Source organism: Aethalodelphis obliquidens, unplaced genomic scaffold (genome assembly GCF_003676395.1).
Source record: "Aethalodelphis obliquidens isolate GAN/ISIS:26980383/991018 unplaced genomic scaffold, ASM367639v1 scaffold8, whole genome shotgun sequence".
NCBI classification, from domain to species: Eukaryota; Metazoa; Chordata; class Mammalia; order Artiodactyla; family Delphinidae; genus Aethalodelphis; species Aethalodelphis obliquidens.
Window position 1 is genome coordinate 50,996,645 of NW_020837952.1, and position 21,433 is coordinate 51,018,077.

Genomic DNA, 21,433 nt, shown 5'->3' on the forward strand with positions numbered 1-21,433 from the left:
GTATTGAACTTACTAAATGTAGAACACTTAGAACTGTGACTGATGCATAGCAAGTCCTACTCAAGTGCTTCCTAACATTATTATCAAATCAAAACCAAAACAATCTGTATTCAGAAACACAGGAGATCAACTGCTTTATGTTATAGACAGAAACTGAGCTCCAGAGAGAGGAAGTGTTTTGTGCAAGGTCAGAAGAGTAGTTCTAAATTTACAAACTACATTTAATCCTGAAGGTAAAGGCTCAGAGAATCCGTAGGCTAAAAATCATATTCTGTGTAATCTGTTCATGGGGAAATCCAGCCCAAATCAGGTTCGAGAAAAATGGGGCAGTTTCAGGCCTCTCCATGCTCGGTGGGCCACTTAGATCAGGTTTACCTTCTTGTTCTTCAGGCCAATGATGTCCTCCTTCAGATGTGACAAAGACTCTCTCCTTGACCAAACGTTATTCAGGCTCCTCTGAGCTTTCTCTTCACCTAGGTCCCCATCCTGTCTTTGGCTAGCCCAGCCCAGTCTTAGCAAAGAATTCTTCCGAATCATTTTAGTAAGAACCATCGCCCCACACCTTTGATATCTGATCACTCTTGGTATCTGAGCAAATTCTTCACCCTCTACCTTTTGATGTGTAAGTCCTTGACTTGTCTTGAGCAAGAATCCTGTTAAGTGGATTAAGAATCCCCCTACTCTTGATGTCTCCTCCTAGTAATTTTCCATACACCGACCTGCCCCCAATTCTGCTTGTTGTCTACAAATCTCCCCTGTACTCAGAGTTGAACCCAATCTCTTCCCCCCTATTGTGATAGTCCTGACACCTACCACAATAGTCCTAAGAAAAATCTTCTGTACTGCTTTTAACAAGTGTCAATCAATACTTTCTCTTTACCAGGTGTCATCTGTCTTGGAAGCCTTCCACGATCCCAGCCTGCAGTGAGCACCCTTCTGTCAAGCTTCCATCACATCCTGGGCTCCCTCCCCTTTATCTCCCTGTACGATGTTACTATTCATACACCTGTCTGTCTTCCCCACTGAACTGGGGTTCCATGAGGGCAAGAACTATGTCCTATATGTCTTTGAATTATTACCACTTGGCACAGTTGCTGAACCCTAGTAACTTTTTTTTTCTTAAAGTGAACAAATCAGTTACTTAAGTGGGGTTTCTGCAGGATCTTGTGATGACTGCTGGACATGCTATCAGGGCTTCACAATATTTGGAAATAGCTGACTGATTCTTAAAGGTTGAAGAGACCATATTATGTACGGTCCATGGACCAGCAGCCTTTGCACCACGTGGGAGTTGCAGAAATGCCGAATCTCAGGCTGCATGTACTGAATCAGATTTTATTGAGATCCTCACAAGTGATTCATTAAAGTTTGAGAAGCATTGGTGTGGGCCAAAAAAGAAAAAAAAATACACACACACACACATACACACACATATATCCCCAAAGACTAGGCTTATTCTTACTATTAAGTTTCTTTCAACAGCGAAGATTCTATAATCTCATGTTTATCTGAATCCCTGGGAAACAGTGCAGACAACTAACAATGTCTTGAGCTATGGGGCACATAGACCTGGGTTCAGTTTTCAGGACTCTTATTTAACCTCTGACTTTCTGTTCCCTTGTCTTTAAAATGGGGATAATACTCACATCATACTTTCTATTGATGGTTAAATAAAATAATGTATTGTTCAGCAAATGTTTGTTCCATTCCCTTCCTTCCAAGTTCTGGACTCACTGTAACCTGCATTATTGAGAATGGTTCATGACTACCAAGCAGCTGTAGGAAAGGATTTAGACTTTAAGGAGGGAACCCATGTGTCCCCCTTGTCTTTGTCTCCATACCCCATACTCATGTCACTTCCATCCACCAAAACTGGAGAGAATAGTCCTTGGAGTCACAAAAATAGTGTTTGAGATGTGGTTCCCCCAATTACTTCATCTCACTGAGCCTTGGTTTCCTCATCTATGAAAAGAATAATCCTTCCTCTCATGAAATTCCAACAGGCAAGAGAAGCAAAAAAAGCTAGCCCATCAGCACATAAGTGCTCCATAAATGGTGGCTGTGGTTGGCTACAGGTAGCTCTGAACAATGTTAGAATGTGCAAAGCAGATCTGTTGTCAGAGGACATGATTAAACTGGGGTCTTCCATTAGCCTTCTCTGCTGGATTAGACATAGGTTTTTATGTTTGCAGGTTTTAAGTTTTATGTTCTAAATAACTCAGAGTTGATGAAACGCCCAAGCTCAGAATTGCCATTTGTTTTGGAATATATATAGGACACACACATTTGTTTTGGAATATATATAGGACACAGAGTGCATCACTTATGGAGATATTCCTGGGATTTTGGAATCTGAGAGTGACTAGCCTTGTGTGATGCAGTGACTGTGGACCAGCAAGAAAACAGAGACGTTTCTGGGATTTCTGAGGGGAGCCCTTTGTTTTGAGGCCAGATGGCCAAGCCAGTCTACATAAAGAGGGCTCTTGGCCCTTTTCCTTCAGGGGTGTTGGTTGTTGGGGGGTGAGAGAATTTTCTCTCACCTAGTTTTTAATCCTTTAAAAGGTCTGAATACAAAATGTTTATCATAATATTCATGGGAAGGAAATCAAGTTGCTCACTTGGGGAGAGTGGAAATATTAATGAAATAGCTAATGTGGGATCACAGATAATGAGGTTGGAGGAAGGTCTAGAATTGTTATTTTCTTGTAGATCTGGGAAGCTGAAAAAACTCAAAAGGTTCACATTTATATCCACACATAACATGCACCCATCTGAACACACAAAGTATTTCAATTAATGGATGTATCTTAAAAGTTGCTACAAAACTTTAAGCAGGTAGAACATGATCACTTGTATTGTCCGGTAATAAGGCAACAGAGTGGGGTGAGTGATGTGTCCTGTGACAGTATGCACTGCCGTAGGGTCCCACCTATGGGACCATCTCAGCAATGCACATGCATACACACTGACGGTGAACCTTCTGGCTCCTGGCTTCTTCACCATCTGCCATAAATGTTTATGTTACATCATATGCTATTTAATATTAATGAACTCAGAAAGTCACATATGCATATATATCTGTTTTCTGAATTGCCCTGTATATGTGGACCTATGTCTCATTCAAAATGCTAAGGCAGCAAGACAACTGTCTGTACCCTTCAAAAATGTCCCTGTCATGAGGTGCAAAAAAGGACAAAGGAATTGTTCCTAATTAGAGACTACGGGCAACTAAGATGTAATATGTCTTGGACTGGATCTTGGAATCAGGAGTGGGGGTGAGGGATAGGAGTGATAGGGGCTACTGATGTTAAGACACTACTAGAACAATCGGCAAACTTTAAATGTAGACTGTATGTTAGATGATAGTACTGTAACAATGTTAAATTTCTTGAATTTGATCACTGCACTGTGGTTATAGAAGGCAATGTCCTTGTTTCTTTAAAAAAAATACATCCTAGAGTATTCAGATTTAAAGGGGCATGACATATACAATTCACTCTCAAATGTTTTAGAAAAAGTATAGACAGAGAGATATGAAGCATATGCAGCCAAATGTTAACAATTTGTGAACCTAAATGAAGGGCATACAAAAGTTATTTGTATTATTCTTGCCACTTTTCTGCACTGTAAGTTTAAAAATAAACTGTTTACATGAATGTAATATGGTGAAACTTATCTTGGCATTGTCTTTTTACTTTTCAGCTAACTAGATAACTCTACACGACATGAAAATAGACTGCCTGGTTCACTGTTGTATTCACGTGCCCATCACGGAGTAGATGCTCAGTTGTGTGGAATACAGAAGAAGTGATAAAGAGCATGATGAAATTATTCTGATGCACTGCAGCCCTGACTTTCTTCCTTCAAAACCGCAGCAGCATAACTTACCCAGGAATCTGTTGAAGACTCTGCTCTGAGCAGGCCCTGTCAATCATTTTGTGACAGCGTCCCGGCCTCACTGACCAGAAGGTCTTGGTACCTTGGGAACCAAGTGGGAAACACTTCCCCAGCACTGACTGACATTCTTTCATTCCAGAAGATATTGTCTCTGAAGACTACCGAATGTGTTGGAATAAACCAATGACCAAACCCATCAAATATTCACAATCAGAAACCCTATATGCCTAAACTTTAATGGCATTAAGTTGGAAAATAAACCCTTAGGATTAAAAAAGCAAGGGGAAAAAAACAGCATATCATCATGAACTACATGAAGACATGACTGGATAAGCCCGGCAGCCCAACTGACTTCTGTATCGTATAAGGAGGCAGCAGCGTTCGGTGGAGACGTGCGTTTCTGATGGCAGTTGGATTTTGGTTCAAATTCCAGCACCTCCATTAACAACCTGTGTGATTCCGGGTAAGTAACGTTAATTTCTCTCAGGACCGGTTCCATTAGCTAAATAATGGGGATCATGATAAATACCTTCCTTATATTATAATGTTGCTGTGAGGACCCATCAGTGCCAACTCCCAGAGAAGTCCTGGCTCAGTAAATGGTAGCTCTTGTTATCTTCACCAAGAGGGTGCAGGAGCCGTGTCTGAGAGGGGATTTTAATCACGTTTCTTCCACTAACACAGAGCTCCCTAAAGGCCTGGTGACCACAAATGAAGCCTTAACTCAAAGACAGTAGAGTCTTTGAAAGGAACAGAATTAAAAGTAGGGTCTGTCCTTTCATGATGGGGTACAAAGAAGCTATTAGTCAACTCGGCAAATACGTCCTCTGTAAATCAGCTCAGTGCGTTTGGAGAGCTCACTTGGAAGCAGCATGCTGATGAGGTCCAAAGGGGAGCTTAAAACTTAGTGTCTCTACCTGTGCCATGTAATCTAGGAAACAACCCAGGAGAAGCATTCAGAGAATCAATTACTGCCCTCCTAGTTGATCTCAGCTGTCTAAATATGGTCATAGATTGCCCAGGTCTATTTCAAATGAATTTTGAGAAAGTCCATGAGCGTGGCAAGAATTGGAGCATCTAAGGAGGGGTTGCTGTCTAGGCTGTGTGGTTATTGTTGGATGGTGAACGAGGACTTAGGAATCTCATCATCTTCCATAGGTTCAAATCCTCTTGTCCGCCAATACTTAGTATGTTTCTTTTCTTCTGGGGAAGAGAGCATCGTTGCAGATTACGTGGCTTTGGATTTTAAAAAGTAGGCTTGGGTTTAAGTTCTGATTCTGCCATGTACTGACTATGTGAATTTGGGGGACTTACTGAATTTCCCAGAGCTCACTCAGTTTCCTCATCAATCAACAGTAATAGCCACTTTGCTGTTTTGCCGCAAGGCTTCAACGAGCTCGTGCATGCCCAGGGTCCTTTCACAGTGGTTCCCCAATATATCTCAGCTCCCTCGGGCACTGAATATTATGGGGGCTAAAGGAGAGAATCCTGTCCTCCCTCCCAACTGAAAGCCAAGATGGTTTTGGCTTATTTAAGCATGAAAACATCAGTGTGCCCCATTCACAAGCGTCTTGTACCCTAGGGAACTGATACGAAGGAATCAGCATCTGTAGCAACTGCCTCTGACCAAGTGGCTACAGCTCCCCCCACATGAGCCGGGGCTGGCGAAGTGCTGCTGCCCTCAATGTAAGTTCTGGGAATTCACGCTGTTGGTGCTGCAGACCGCAGCCTCCACCGGCTTGGCAGCCTCTGTGTTGAACTTGGGAATCAGCCACGATCTGAGTTCTAGCCTTAAGTGAGACTAGCTTCAGAGTGTCAGGCGCCTGTCTTTGGGGAAATAGGATTTCCTCTTGTGGGTGTGGAGTGTCGGTTTCTGGCTTTAATAAATTCAGCGTACGTGAAGCTACACCATCCTCCAGTTTATACCTATTGTCTCCAAGTAATTAGCACCTTCCTTCATTCTCAGAGCTGACCCACTTCAGATGATAATAGATTACATGGTCACAACTATACCCACAGAGATGCAAGTGAAGAAGCAAGGTGGCTGGGTGTGATTCAGGGGCCATGAAAAAATTTAAAAAATAAAAGGCTTTAGGGAATTAAAAATTGATTTTCAACACTGAGGAACTAGAGCTGTCAGCATATGAAAGTTTGAGTGCCTGTGCGTGTGTGTGTGTATGCACAGGGGAGAGGAAGAAGCAGTGGTGTGCGGGTAGATGTTTAACAACCGGCGCTCAGGGTGGCAGGGCCCTGATTTGTGATGTTTTCTGATTTCCATGGCGTAAATACTCCAATCACGGATGATTTCACGCTACAAAGGTGATGTCTCTGTACACAGGAGTAGGAAAGAGATGTGCACAATAAGCTGGCTCCCACACACCAGTGGAAAAAGGAAACTTTAACGTGAACTTTGAATACTTTTGTGATGTTTTGCTTTTTACAGTATTTATGTATAACTTTTGTAATAATACTGCATGTGTCATTTATGTATGTGAGATATATATACATACACACACACACATGAGACATATACACACACACAAACTTATGCATATCTGTGTGAGGATTAGTCCTAATAGTTTTCCTAAATTTGTCAGTAAATCTGAGTGAATGCACGTGACTGCGTGACACATTGAGGGCCTCTCATAAATCAGGCTGCTGCTGCGGCGTTTCATGACTAACAGGACAGTTGCCACGGTTTCCCTTGCTGGCCCACATATGCTACCTAAAACATCTGGCCTTCAGTATTGAGACAGAAGCTGAATGGAAAATGTGAAAATGCTCTGAGGGTTGGAGCATGAAGTGAGATCTAACCTCAGGCAAAGAGAAAAAAGAGGTTCAAGTTCAAGCAATGAGAGAACACAACGGGAGAACAGAAAGTGTAAAGTTGCTGTTTACCGACTTTGCTGTCTACACGGAAGTGTGTCCGGTAGCTCCTTACAAGAGTGGGAGGGGAGTGGGGAAGAAACAGTCTGTACTTTCGTTTATTGATGCAGCGTTTGCTGGTCACACTGCAACTTGATACAAACAGCCCGGCAGAGAGTAGGGCCCTGACTCTTGTTCTCATCAATGTAAACACAACATTAACATTGAAGATTCAAGAAAATGGCTAAAAAGTCCAGTGTCCCTTCAATCTGTGTAACGGTAAAGGTGCTGGCCTACCCTTGGGTGGGTCCCCAAGGGAGCCTGAGGTCATGACCTCGTCCCAGCTGCAGCGGAGTGGACGTGTGAACACAGTGGAGCCCAACACATTCTTCCCTAAGTTCTCCAAACGGGCTTGTGAATCTTCAGCACTGGGCTCGAGTGAATTACGAAAGTTCTTCTAAAGGCCTGAGAGGTTCGTACCTTTCGCGTGCATGGAAACCATCCCTTTAAAGCCCTGTCCCCATTGAATCAGTCACTGCCAATAGAAAACCTGACTGGTTGTAAAACAGCTGGTCTCTGTACTTCCACAGTCCCCATCGTAGCCCCTGGATTCTGGAAAGTAGGGAATTCAAGGTCACGGGGCCTCGGTGACCATCCCGAAGAAGGCGACCCGTGTCAATGTTGGCCGCAGACTCCCGTCCTCCTTGCTGGGCCACTGCTGATAGAGGGATGGCAGCTAAGCAGCTGCTTCTCCTTCAGAGCCTTAAAGGATCGGGTTTTCTAGCTGGGATTCCCAGACCCAAAATAAACAAATAAACAAAATCCCCCAAAACAAAACAAGAGTGACCTTGAGGATAAAGAACCGAGCAATCCCCACCTCTAGGTCCTGCCGAGTACAGTGTCCCCACTGGGTTTTCCCGAACAGTTCTGATCACTGGCGTGCCCTCCTTTTGGATACCCCGTTGAACTGCAGGGTGAAGAAGAAAGTCTTCTCTGATGAAGAGACATTTTTGCTTTTATTTCCTTGGATGGCTAACCCCTACACCCTGCCTTCTCTTTTTTTTTTAAAAAAAAAAAAGCCATGAGAATATCCTAAAGACCTGCCTGGTGGTGTGCCTGTGTGGAAGGATAACCCCCTTGCTCCCTCTCACCCTCTGTGTCCCGTTCTTGGAGAGACCACATAGGTGGGCTGTTTTCCCACGCTCTGGGAGTGATGGGTCATGGGCCAGAGAGGGACTGGCCGGATCCTTGTCCCAGATCTCCGTAGGGAGGGCAGCTTTGTTGGGCCAAAGAGACTAATAAAAACAAACCAAAAAAAGCGGTGCTCAATTTGAGTTTGAAGGCTGGGCCCCACACAGCAAGTGGCTCTCCCCCTGGTAGAACGTCTCTCCCTTGTGATGGGCTTCTTGGTGCTAGCTGTTGTTCTCGGCCGTGAGATATTTGAGGGCGGCAAAGCCGTAGCGGCGGGACATGTCCTGCTGAAACTCCTCCTTCAGGGTTTTGAGACAGATGCGGTATTGCTTGTTGGACCGGAACTTGGTGATGTCGAAGCTAGGGGCGTGAGGCATGTGGATCATGTATGCGTTGGGCAGCACGATGAATTCATACTCCTGGAAGCAGACAAGAGCAGTGTGAGACCTGCAGAGCCCCCAGCGATGTATGATGAACACCCCAGCGGATGGCCGCCTGACCAAGCGAAGGAATAAGTGCTGAATGACACCAGGAAGCAGGGCAGCACCACCATGTGGTCGGGAGCAGTTCAGGGCTGTCTCCATGACCTTGGACACATTACCTGGCTTCTCTGAGCCTTAGTTTTCCCATCTATAAAGTGAAAGTGATAATACCCACCTTGAGAGACGACCAGTAATGTATGGACAGTGCTGGGCAGAGCTTATGGCCCATAAAACGTTCCTGATTAAGTGTGAGTACACACCCACATGTTTGCTCTAGAATGACACAAGCCACAGGAGACTCTCTTGCTCGATTAAGTGATGTCTGCTTATGTGACTTCTCATAGGGTTTGATGAGATTTAACAGTCTCGTCAGATTAGCACAAAAGAGGGGACAAAAAAGGAATGAGGAAAAAGGTGCTCCACTGGACGGAAGCTCATCAAGAACTAAATTCTCAAAAACAAAACAGAAAAACCCCAACAAAAAACAAACAGAGGGCTTCCCTGGTGGCACAGTGGTTGAGAGTCCGCCTGCCGATGCAGGGGACGTGGGTTCGTGTCCCGCTCCGGGAAGATCCCACATGCCGCGGAGCGGCTGGGCCCGTGAGCCATGGCCGCTGAGCTTGTGCGTCCAGAGCCTGTGCTCCGCAACAGGAGAGGCCACAACAGTGAGAGGCCTGCGTACCAGAAAAAAAAAAAAAACAAAAAACAAAACACACCAAACTTCTCATCCAAGCAGCCTTACTACAAATCATCGTATGGTATTCTCCACTTTGCAGAATATAGATAGGAACTCATAAAAAATAAAATGCCTCTAAATAGCTAAAACAGGTGACATATATTCGGGATGTGTAACTCAAAGGAGAACCAGCACAGCTGCACTCAGAATTACAATCTCTGATTTTAGATAGAATGTCTGATAAGCTTTGGTCATCCAGTTTCCCAGCCCAGAGCAGATCAGAATAAACTCAAAGGGAAACGTCAAGATGGGGAAAGGTAGCTGTTCCACGTGGAGGAATACTGACAGCAGCCAGAAATGACAGTTGATGGTGAGGAAGGAGTGAGAAAAACCATAAAAAGAAAATGCAAGAACTCCCGGAGCTTAGCTGTCTGGGATTTTTCACGTGGGGACAAACAGCCCTACCGATCCCAACAGCTCCTACAGGTGTGGCTGGATTACCTGTCAAGTGTGTACTCATTACCTCCCTAAATCACTAGAAAGAGTAAAATTACATTTGGCAGAGCAAGGAAAATATGCAACAAATTTTCAAGAGTTCTGTCAAAATTGTCTAAAACAAAGCCCAGGTCTCAGTGCTGGAAAACTTAACTTTATTGAACCAGTTCACCTCACCACGCTGCCGGATGCACGAATATTACAGCATTTCTTTCAAACAGAAGCTGAGGCAGACTAAGCATTTCTGTTTGTGAGCAGCACTGGACCACCTCCAAGACTGAAAAAACGGACACTAAAGGTCGTGCTCTCCGTTGTTAAATATGGACACCATCCCATAACCTTCTATCTACATCAGTGGTTTGCAACGCTAGAGGTTTATTCAAATCACCTGGGACTGTTCTCAAACACACTGGAACTGTTGGCAAGTTCTCCAGGTGACTCAGGGCAGGCAGCACCGAGTATCCATTGCTTTCTCTGAATTCAGGATGCTCCTGTTGAGAAATCTTTACACTGTGCTCCAAGAGGCGGTGCCTTGGAGAATAGCAAACAGAGAGACCAAAGGGTGGGGTTGAGGGGCCTAAGCCTCCTTCTCCTAACTGAACCAGAATAGCTTTGCTTTTGTTTGTTTGACACAGGGGCTGCCAAGCTGTGGTGTGTCTGGCCGGCTGCATGTTCTTTAATAAATAAAGTTTTATTGGAACACAGCCACGTCCATTCTTTAGATACTGTCTACAACTGAACGACAATGGCAGAACTGAGTCGTTGAAAAAGAAACTTGCAGGCCCCACAAAGCCTCCCAAATTTACTATCTGGTTCTTTGGAGAAAAGCTTTGCAGACCCCTGGTTTAACCTATTAGAATTCTGCGGAGATTTCTTTTGAAGTAGGTGCTCAGTTAAGTATTAGTTGAATGAATGAAAAGGTTTCATGATTAAATACAGCCTGAACATCATCACTCTTTTAGTTACAGGGTAGAATAAATAGCTGCTTCTCAGCTGCGTGCTTTGTGTCATTTATACCGAACTGCTAGAATGCTTTGTGTCAGTTACATGACTCACAGGCTGAGTGATGAATGGTCATCATTTGCTTGTCTTCGTCACTGGGTTGAATGAGGATGAGGGGGTGAAGTGGTTTGTCACAGGACACTCACATGTGCCTGAGTCCTGGCTGGGAACCCAACTGTCTGTCACCCAAGGGAGAAGAAAGAGAAAAGTTTTGGGAATCAACAGCCCTGAGAATGAGTACTGTCATGTTCTCACTCTAGATCCCTGAACACGCTGTGTTCCTTCTCTGGTCCCTGCGTATTATCTCCAAGGCCCTTCCAGCTTTAAGATCCAGGCCTCCCCTTTCCCCACAGCACCGGGTCCATAACGTCCCACTCTTCTCACCTGGGCATCCAGTTCCATGATGTGAGCCACCTTGTTCCAGCCAAAGCCCACAAACCTCCGGTCGTACTCAGGGCAGTCCCGTCTCACGACAACATACGGCTCGAAATCGGCCTCCCACTCAACCCGGTAAGGCGTGGTGGCGGTCCGCCACTTGGCAAAGTTTGTGGGTGCGTGGCCTTTAGTCCAGACGTGGTACCTGGGACACATGGAGAAAAGCCACTGAGTGGAGGGAAGGAAGCTCAGCTTTCCAAATGCTGCTGGTTTGGAGGATGAAGAGCTACATGCTGATATAGTCCTTGTTGTGGGTTGCATTTTGTCCCCCACCCCCCGCCAAAAGCTATGTTCAAGCCGTAACCCCTAGTACCGGAGAACGTGACCTATTTGGAAAGAAGGTCTTTGCACATGTATCAAGTTAAGAAGAGGTCGCAGTGGATTATTGCAGGGTCTAATCCAAAGGCTGGTGTCCTTATAAGAGGAAATTTTGGATACGGAGATACACAGGAAGAATGCCATGTGAAGATGAAAGCAAAAATTGAAGTGACAGACCTGCGAGCCAAGGAACGCCACGGATTGCTGGCAACCACCAGAAGCTGGAAAGAGGCACGAAAGAAATCTTCCCTAGAGCCTTTGGAGGAAGCCAGGAACCACCATCACCTTGAGTTTGGACTTCTGGCTTGCAGAATGGTGAGAATAACTTTCTGTCACTTTAAGCCACCCAGTTCGTAGTACCTTGTTACAGCAACGAATACAGTCCACTACCTACATCCTTTACTAATGAAGAGGCTATCACTGTGAAAGGGTACATGACTTTCTGGAGTGCTCTCTGTCGTTTATGTGGAACTGCATGTTAGTCTGTGATAGGGTCATTCCTACCAGGGACCATTGTGGAAGGCAGAAGACTCTCTTCTGGGTGACGCTGCTCTTGTATAATGTTCTCCCTCTTGAGGCAGAACCTGTGACTATGGTATCACCTCTGTGATTAGGCTACATTATAGGGCAAAAGGGATTTAGTACATGTAATTATGGTTACTAATCAGTTGACTTTAGATTAATTACAAGGGAGATTATGGGGGGTGGGCCTGACTTAATCAAGTGAACCTTTAAATCTGAGTCTGGAAGAAAGCAAAAAGCCATGCGTGAGATGCCTGTGGGGGCCACATGGCAGTCCTACAATGACAAGGAAAGGAATCCTGCCAACGACCAGTGAGCCTGGAGGAGAACCACACGCTCTAGGGACAACTGCAGGCTTGCCCATGCTTTGATTTCAGCCAAACGAAACCCGAAGCAGAGAATCCAGCCATTCCATGCTTGGACCTCTGACCCTCAGAGACTGTGAGATAATAAATTTGTATTGTTTTGAGCTTCGAAACTTGTGGTAGTTTGTTATATAGCAATAAAAATGAATACAACCATGCAACAATAATGATAAGAAGCCAGTATTTAGTAAACACTTACTCTATACTGGTTATATTGTACATGCTAGACCTATAGTTTTAAATTCTTATTACGTGCCCAGTGTCAAGTTACAAAGAGCAGTGGCGGAGTTGAGATTCAAACCTAGGCAGCCTGGCTCAAGGGTCAGGACCTTTAACCACGATGCTGGGTTACCTCTCTTATATGTCACTGTCACCACACTCTCTGGCCTATATCTAGAGCAAGTAGTCAATGGCTGTGCACTAAGTTGAACAGATTAATGAATGAATGAACACTCTAAAAACCTGAGAGGTACCTGAGACAGAAGCCAGTTAGTGGGGCAGGAATGTGCCTCTGGAAGCTCCAAAGAGATGGCAGGAGGCCGAGGCTCTAGTGAAACAGCAGATGGGGCCCAAGAAAAAGAACATTCTAGAAAGAAAAGCTTCAGAAAATGCCCCAAGAAACCTACTGTCAGACCAGTAGACAGTGGTCTCCAGGACTTGCTTTCTGAGACCATCCTCAGCCTCCAAACACAGTGATGAGAGAGATTTCCTGGGTACACCTTGTGGGATGTTGCTTAGAGGAGATGCGGGGCACTCCGCTTTGAGCAGAGGTTCTCCAACGTGAGTGCGTATCAGAATGCCCTGGAGGACTATTTTCTAACAGATATCTGGGTTCCACCCCCAGAGTTTCTGATCCAGTAGGTCTGGGGTGAGGCTTCAGACCTGGCATTTCTAACAAGCTCCCAGGGGATGCTGTTGCTAGTGGCCCAGGGACCACACTCAGAACCGCTGCCCTGGAGGATGGATGTGTAGGTGTGTGGGTGATTTCTCATTCCAGGTGCAGTGCGGAGTAGGTTTCAGCTGTTAGGAGGCTTAAGAATTCATCATTTGGAGGGAAGGTGACAAAAGCAATTTCTCGGAGGGAAGGTCTGTAATTTAGCACTTGGCATGGTGGCTTGCAAGCTGTTGGCCAGAGCAGCAATCGCAGACACAGCAGGCCAAACCCCAGCTCTCAAGCCCACGGACTTGGCCTTGAAATGAGTTCTTAGATAATCTGGGGATGGAGAAGGAAGGAAGGAGGTCTTGAAAATTTGCTGGATGGTCAGCCATTAGGCTGTGGCGTCTAGAGTCTCTCTTTTTGCATGCATCTTCAAACACTGAAAGTGAAAAAATTCAGGACTTGATCAGTGGTCTGATGGTACTTCGGTTAAGAGCACAGGCTCTGTAGTTCCCCAGAGCTGGGCTGAATCCAGGCTCTGTCACGTACTGGCTGTGTGGCCTGGCAAGTTATGTAGCCTCTCAGAGCCTCGGTTTCTTTATCTGTAAAATGGGGACAACATATCTGCCTCATGGATTTGTTGTGAGGATTAAAGGAGCTGATCACAGTGCCTGGCACTCAATAAATGGTAGTTATTGTTTTTTTTCCAAAAAGAAAGGAGGATTGGTTGGTGGGGTATTAACTCTTTGAGGCTACTTTCCAGAATTCTGGAGGGAGGAAGAAGGCTGCAGTTTGAGTCCTGGCTCCCCCAGGATCCCTGCACTCCTCAGTTCCTTTATCTGTATAAAAGGTGAAAAGGGAGCATCTCTGAATTGTTGCATGAATAACCTACCTGATAAAATTATTTCACAAAATAATGTTTGAGAAAACCTTCCAGAAACTTCTAGTGACTTAATAGTGATATGAAAACCTAAGTTATTATGATCTTTCCAATAAAATTCAGATTGCCTAGAAATGTATGTTCTTTAGCTCAAAGGAAGCGTTGGGCATTCTTACACGGTTCAAAAGGGAGGTCTCTCTTTAAAACGGACGCAGAAGGAGGGCGCAGCTCTCTCTTTCTTCCAACTGCTCTGTCAAGAGACCGAGCATGATTCCTACTCCCCCGCCCAGGGGCGCTACCCTGAATGCTGTAGCCTGTCCCCTGCAGACAGAAGCCATCGGCACCTGTGCTATCCTGCAGACTCTCTGGGCCCTTTGGACAGGTGGAAGGGTAGCCCTTCTGCAATGTTCCTGCAGGACTTAGGGTACTAGGAAATCAGGGAAATGAAAGGTTTGTTTGAAACTGTCACTCGGGCAACAGGAAAGTCAGCTGCCACATCTGTTGTGTCCAACCTTGGAGTCACCTTGATGACTTGAGTGGTTGAAGCTACTGCTGCCCATCCCAGGCCCGAGGACCTCGGAGAACAGACCACCCACAAGAAAAAGGGAGACGGCCTCCACGGCACTAACACAACGAAACACGCTTACCAAATGACTGAATGGACAAATAAACCAAGAGAGGAATCAGAGCCAGGAGACGGGAGCAGAACTTAAACTGAGTAAAGTAGGAAAAGAAATAAGCTAACTGCCCTGCCCAGCGTTCCTGTCCTTGCATGTGGACACAAAGGTCGATCACACGTGTACAAAAAGCGCATGGCACGTGGGAAGAAAAAACAACACTCCAAGCACACAGTGTGGGGCCAGTGGTGCTTTTTTTTGGCCTTAAAATGGTCTAATGCCATGACAACTGTCTGGGCCAGCAGCTCTGGCGCCTGGGTTCCCAGGAGCGAGAAGGGCTTCAGGCTTCCCCTCCCCCAGGAGGCGGCAGTGAGGGCCACTCACCTGAACGTGAAGAGGGTCCCCATGTCCAGCATCGACAGCAACTCTGCCTTCGACTTGGGGAAGGAGAGCCGGTAGCGCAGCGTCTCGAACGCAGGGACTATCGTCACCTTCTTGGTGTTGGCAAGGTCGAGCTGGATGACAGACTTCCTGGAGAGTGGGCAGGAAGAGAGACAGGGTCCCTGTGATGCCAGGCAGAGGCCTTCCCCACGGGACGGAGTGGAGGTGGTTGGCACAGGGAGGGGTCAGCCTCTCGGGTTAAAGATGGGGGATCCGAGGCCCGGGGAGGCCAGGTAGCTGGTCCAACGCCACTCGGGAGCCCTGCTGTCTCTGGACCAGAGAGCGGAGTCTTCCTGGAGAGTGAACAGAGAGGCTGGGGGCTCTCCCTCACTTTCATAGTGTGTGCCCCTGTCAGAGATGAGTGCAAAAGCCAAGCGTCCGGGACGCACAGGGTTTGGAGATCTGCCCACCTGCTGGGTCCGCTGGGTTGGCCACACGCTCCCAGCGCACCACTGGCCACGGGAGAGCTGGACATAAAGCGAATGAGGTGATCACCAACTTGGGCGTTTGTGGGTCCCGTCTCTGTGACTCTTCCATCCTTTCCCTCCTCCAGATCCTGAGACTTCAAAATGGCCAGACACACCCCACGCAGCCAGCAGCCAATGCACCAGAGCTCTGCTATCCCTCATCCCCTCATTCACTCCTGGCCTTTGAGCCTGGCCTTCTGCTCCTCAGACCCATGTCTTGCCTTATGGATTTATCTGCCATGGCCCAGCTCTGTGGCCAACCTTTGAAAGAGAGAAAGGCCCAGAAAGGTCACAGTGCACGAGGCCTGTAATGGACACAGACAGGACTTAAATCCTGGCTCTGCCGCTTTAGGAGTCTTGCCATATCGTACAAGGGATTTAGCTTCTCACGACCTCAGGTTCCTCCCTAAGATGGGGCAATAATATCTCGCCCCTGAGGTGCTGTGGAGACCGGACAAGGTAACAGAAATACTAGTACTGTTTGGTACACCTGGCACGTGGCAGGCTGGAAGCGACAAATGGTCCCTGTTACACTGCGGTGCTGTCCTATTCCCTGGCTTCACCTTCCAGCATCTCTTTGGCCGTGGCTTTGATACTTCATGCGGGCTTCCTGCTCAGACCACTGACCCTCAGGTCTCAGGCCAGCCTGGGCCGTCTGCCCGTTATCTCTGAGACAGAGAAAGCAGTCTTCCTTGGGGTAATGCGAGGCGTTGAAGGCATTTTGCAAAAATACCGGAAGCAGCAGCCCTCCAGAGCAGTACAACTGCTTGAAGTAAGAAGTCACTTCACTCAACAGGACTCTGAGCCTGTGCCTACGCAGGGACTGGGGCTGGTCTGCAAAGAGCCGTCACCCTACGAGGAAGTAACACGTTAGCCCCGGCCAGCGTGGGACAAGAACAGAGTGGCCGTCCAGGAAGACCGGCAGCAGGGTTTGGAAGCAACAAATGAGGGGGAACCCAGACCAGGTCGGGATAAGGGCAGGTCTTGGAAACCACTCTTGGTTAAGAGGTCTCACCAGCTCCCAGGGCAAAGGTGGTGGTTGAGATGGACTGGAAATTGACGTGGGAATCCTCCAAATATCAGTGCAGTTCACTCTTTATAGTTATGCTTAAGTTAACTATATACCAAATGATATATGGGTCTCACGTCACTACTTCAGGGGAGATTCATAAACGATGACACCAAGATGGAATCTGGGTGAGCTATATGTAGCTGGTTGGAGGACCAGAGGTCTGAGCCACCCCGTTCTGGCGTGCGTTTCTCTGTCTTCTCTAAGCAATGACTTCATACAAACACCCGAAGTTTCCTCACTGATGGCCAAGCATTCTCTTTCATATCAACCCTACATTGGACATGGGCAGAGCTGGAGCTCATTACCTTTCCCCCAGGACAGGTATGTACCTTATTTACAGATATGGGTGTTAGGGACGGGACACATGGGTCTAAAGAATACCCTTGGATCAAGATGGCGAAGCCCCTGGAGGGAGGAGGGAAGATGTCCCAGCACTGACGGGTGGTTGCCATTCGTTCAACAATCACCGAGCACCTACTACGTGCCAGGCACTGTGCTTGGCACTTGGAAATACAGAACAAAACATCCAAAGTCTCTTCCCACCTGGTGCTTACGTTTTCATCTGAAATGTCTCAGGATGCTTAAGGCCCAAGGGCAAGTGTCTCTGAATTGGGGCTCTAGATTACATTTGCAGCTAATTAGTTGAAGATACGACTGCTATGGAAATGGAGTGGGAGGCTAGGAGGGCTGAACTGTGGAGGGAATGGTGAAGTGTACACACATACACAATAGACATAGAGATCTATGAACATGGACGTGTCTATCTATATAAACCCCACATTACTGTTACAGTCAAGGTTATTATAGAAGCCACTTCTTGGAATAGAAAATAATTCCCTCTCTCATGGTCCCCGTACATAGTCGGCAGCTCTGAGCTATGCTGACACATGTGAAGACCTGGCCAGGGCCGGGTGTTCAGGGGTAGACACTTGGGCTGAGCAAATTAGTTTCTCACTCTTGGAAATCTGAACAGATGCAGAGACTGGAGATCACAGAGCCGACTTGCACTAACATCAGGCAACACTCAGAGGTTTCTGAACTTCTACTGCAGAGTGGCCCGGAGCTGCCCAGGGTTAATTATGGTCTCAAGTATTGGTTTTCCAAATCCTACTTTGATTCCGTAAGATAAACCATTCAACATTTTCCCCCCTGTGATTTCTTTTCAGTTTAATTAAGTGCCTAGCACTGGTTTCTGTTGCTTGCAAAAAAACCACCAATATATTGCAAGGCCCCGAGTAAGCAGACCTGGTCAGCAGCACGCCCTACAAAATTGAGTCCCAGAAAACCTTATTTCCCTCTGCACAGAGAGCATCAGACCCTCAAGTGTTTTCTGCAAATTCCCTTTCATCTCGCTAAAACACAAAATGCCATGGAGATGGATTTGTCGCTAGATAAGTCCGTTTCAGCCTCAGTTCAAGGAGGCTTTGATACCGATGTCCTGAATGGGTCTCATTATGAAGTTGTTTCAGCAACAAAGTGGTTTCAGGGCACCGACTCTGAGCACATCTGTTCCTTGAGACGGTAATGGCAGCCTGGGCTCTCCTGGGCTGTGTCCCGCTGGCATATACTATCTTGGCTGGGCCCGCGGACCACCTGGAGTTGCATGGTCTGTGGCCATGCTCTACCTGGGAAGCGAGTCTAGCAGGGGATGGAGGGTTTCCAGTGCAGAATCTTCCAGGAGCAGGGGAGGGCAGGATGGCGAGGTGGGAAGGCTGGCCTGGGAGCCAGCTCTGACCCACTAAGTGGTTCTGGGTCCCATCGTCCATCTCTCTGGGACTGGTTCATCTAGAGTATTCAAACTGAAGATTTTGGAAGGCAGTCCGGTACGGTAGTAACCAGGCAAATGTGGTTTCTAGCTGACTCCACCACTCCTCTTGGGCAAGTCACTTAAACCCTTCTGAGTCTCCGAGTTCATGCATGGGTTAAATACTTTGATGAGAAGCAGCACACGGTGCGTGCAGAAGTGCTGGCGCAGTGCCTGTCACACACTAGGTGCTGACTACATGAGGGCTGCTGTTCTGGATGCTTACTTGCATGTGTCAATTAGGCTGGGCTGTGGTGCCCAGATGGTTGGTTAAACAGTCGGTCCCGGCCAGGGCTTCACACGGGGAAGCATAGCTCAGAGCTGCCCCTATGTACAGGGACCATGAGAGGGGCAATTATCTTCTATTCCAAGAAGAGGCTTCTATAATACCCCTTTGCCTTAGACGCAGGTCTAGATGTTGCTGTGAAGGTATCTTGTGGATGTGGCTAACATTTAGAATCAGCTGACTTTAAGGCCCTTACCCTTGATAATGTGGGTGGGCCTCCTCCAATCAGTTGAAGGCCTTAAGAGCAAAAACTGAGCTTAACTGGGAAAGAAGGACTTCTGCCCCCAAACTGTCACATAGAAATCCTGCCTGAGTTTCCAGCCTACTGACTTGCTCTATGGATTTCGAACTCGCCAGTCATCGCAATTCCTTAAAATCACTATCCAGCCATATCTAACCATCCTATGGTTCTGTTTCTCTGAAGAATCCTGATTGATCCACTTGCCCTTGGCCAGGACCCCTTCGAAAATATTCACAAACCTACTAGAACATTTTTGGACTGAAAACTTGTAAAAGACACCCTAGGTAGCTACAGAAGTAAAAAGACACCCTAGGTAGCTACGGAAGTAAATGAGAAACCTGCTGGTGTAACAGAGCACGGCAAACACAGGGACTCAGAGGCAGCCGGCACCGGGTTCAGGTCCTGCCTGCCACCCTCCTGTGACCTTGGCGACACTGTAGTCACAGGTTCCCCATCTGTAAAATGGAGGTAACACTCCTCTCTTACCAATCAGCACTGCTGTGAGGATGAAATAATCATTTACAGCCAGGCATGCGCCTGACGTGGAATAACTGAGTAACAAGTGAGCTTGCATCCCCCTTCCCAGCTCAGCTTCCCGCTGGGCCTGGTGCAAGAGAAAGTACGAGGGCAGAGGGTTCAGAAAAGGCCACAAACTGCCCACAACCAGGACAGATTTCTGGCTTGCCGGCCTGCCTGTCTATGGAAACAGAGTTTATTTGATTTCGGTCTCCAGCCAGCTCCCCGAGTCCTTCCTCATGTCAAAAACAATTCAGGTGTTTCTGACACAGTAAATTCATCCCTTCCAGTCTGGTGGGGCCGACCTGGTAGCAAGCTGTGAACTGGGTGGTGTCTGTCTTCCAAGTCCCCCATCTCCTCTCCCGTGCATCTTTTCCCCTCAGCCTCTCGTGCTAGTTTACTCAAGTATGCAAATAGTTCATGGCCTTTTTTGCTCCCATTTGGTAAAACTGGTGACCGAGTTTGTGGGGGGGTGGGGGTGGGGGATGTGAGTAGCAAGGCTTCCTGCGCCAGTTGAGGGGACGGAGGTGGGCAGAGACTGCAGGCTTTCATGGGGCTCAGCGCTAAGTTGAAGAAACAGCACGAAAGAGTACACTGTTAGGTAGATGGGCTTCCTGGCGCTTAAAATGACCAAACCTGAAGACTGACCCTGGCAGTTGACCGCGTATGCACGTGCGCGCGCGCACACACACACACACACACACACACCCTCTTCCTCTCTCTTTAACTCCATCCTTTGCCCTAGAGGCAGGTCTCTGTCACCAGGAAAACAGCCCAGGTTCCTGGCATGAAGAGATTATGGGAAAGTGTCTCAGAGAAATAAGAAACAGGGATGAGCTGTGTGGTTCTAATGACGTCACCTCATCAGTGGTGAAGATGAGGGCTCTGAGGCTGGGAGGCTTAGGTTTGCAACCCGGCTGATTACTTAACCTCTTTGTTCCCCAGCTTCTGCCTGTAAAGATGGGGATGGTGATCACAGCATTAATCTCAGAGGGTGTTTGTGAGGACTGAATGAGCTCCTATATGTAAAATGCTTAATCCGTGCCTGGTAGGTGACAAGCACTGATGTGCGCTGGCCATCGGCATGAGTGTCCGTCCCTCTTATGCCAGCCTGACCGCGCTCATAAAGCCTGGCGCCCACGCTGGATTCTCCCACTTCGCTCTTTCATTGGTTCCTCGCTTGTTCCACTCTGTGCCAGGCACTGTTGAAGCACTTGGGATACACTGGTAAACAGAACAGGCAGAAATCCCTGCCCTCGGGGAGCTGACATTTTACACGTGGGGGACAGACGAGAAGAACAGAGTGAATCACATAGTGTGTTGGAAAGTGAGACCTGCTGAGAGAGAACGGAGCTGGGTTAGGAACGCCAGAGGTGGAGAATGGGCTGTACTTTTAAATAGGCAGGCGTCATGGAGAAGGGGATATCTAAAACAGATACCTGGAGTAAGCGAGGGAGCATGCCATGTGGTGACCTGGGTTAAGAGCTTTCTGGGTTAGGGAAACAGCCAGTGCAAAGGTCCTAATGACAAGAGCACAGCAAGGAACAGAGAGAGGAAGGGGACCAGAAAGGCCATGGTGGAGGGGGAGGGTGCTGCAGATCATACAGGGCCTTACAGATCACTGAAGGGTGTGGTGGGCAAATGCCTCCCCCGCCTCTCCCCCAGTGAAAACCACCTCCTAATCCCAGGAACCTGCAGCTATGTTACCTTACACAGCAAAAGGGACTCCGCAGATGTGACAAAGGATGCTGAGATAGGAAGGTTATCCTGGATGATTCAGGTGGATTCAGTGTAACAGAGAGCATCCTTCTAAGAGGGAGTTAGGAAGCAGAGGCTGGAGTGATGTGGCCACAAGCCAAAGAATGTGGGTGGCCTCCCAGCAGCAAGAAAAGATTCTCCCCTAGAGCCTCCAGAGAGCAGCCCTGTTGACACCTTGATTTTAGCCTCCACAGACCCTTTTCAGCATCCTTACAGCAGCAACAGG

The 21,433-nt window shown here is 47.3% G+C and overlaps 1 protein-coding gene across 1 annotated transcript in view; it reads right to left on the reverse strand.

Annotated features, from left to right (window-relative positions):
• Positions 1-4,112: 4,112 nt before the first annotated feature.
• Positions 4,113-21,433, reverse strand: part of LARGE1 (LARGE xylosyl- and glucuronyltransferase 1) — a 587,913-nt gene continuing 570,592 nt past the window's right edge. The window contains exons 13-15 of the mRNA XM_027107480.1: positions 15,007-15,153; positions 10,993-11,188; positions 4,113-8,372 (exon numbers count right to left, since the gene is read on the reverse strand). Coding sequence (XP_026963281.1) covers positions 8,175-8,372; positions 10,993-11,188; positions 15,007-15,153 — 541 coding nt within the window. The 3' untranslated portion in view covers positions 4,113-8,174. The remainder of the gene's footprint in view (positions 8,373-10,992; positions 11,189-15,006; positions 15,154-21,433) is intronic.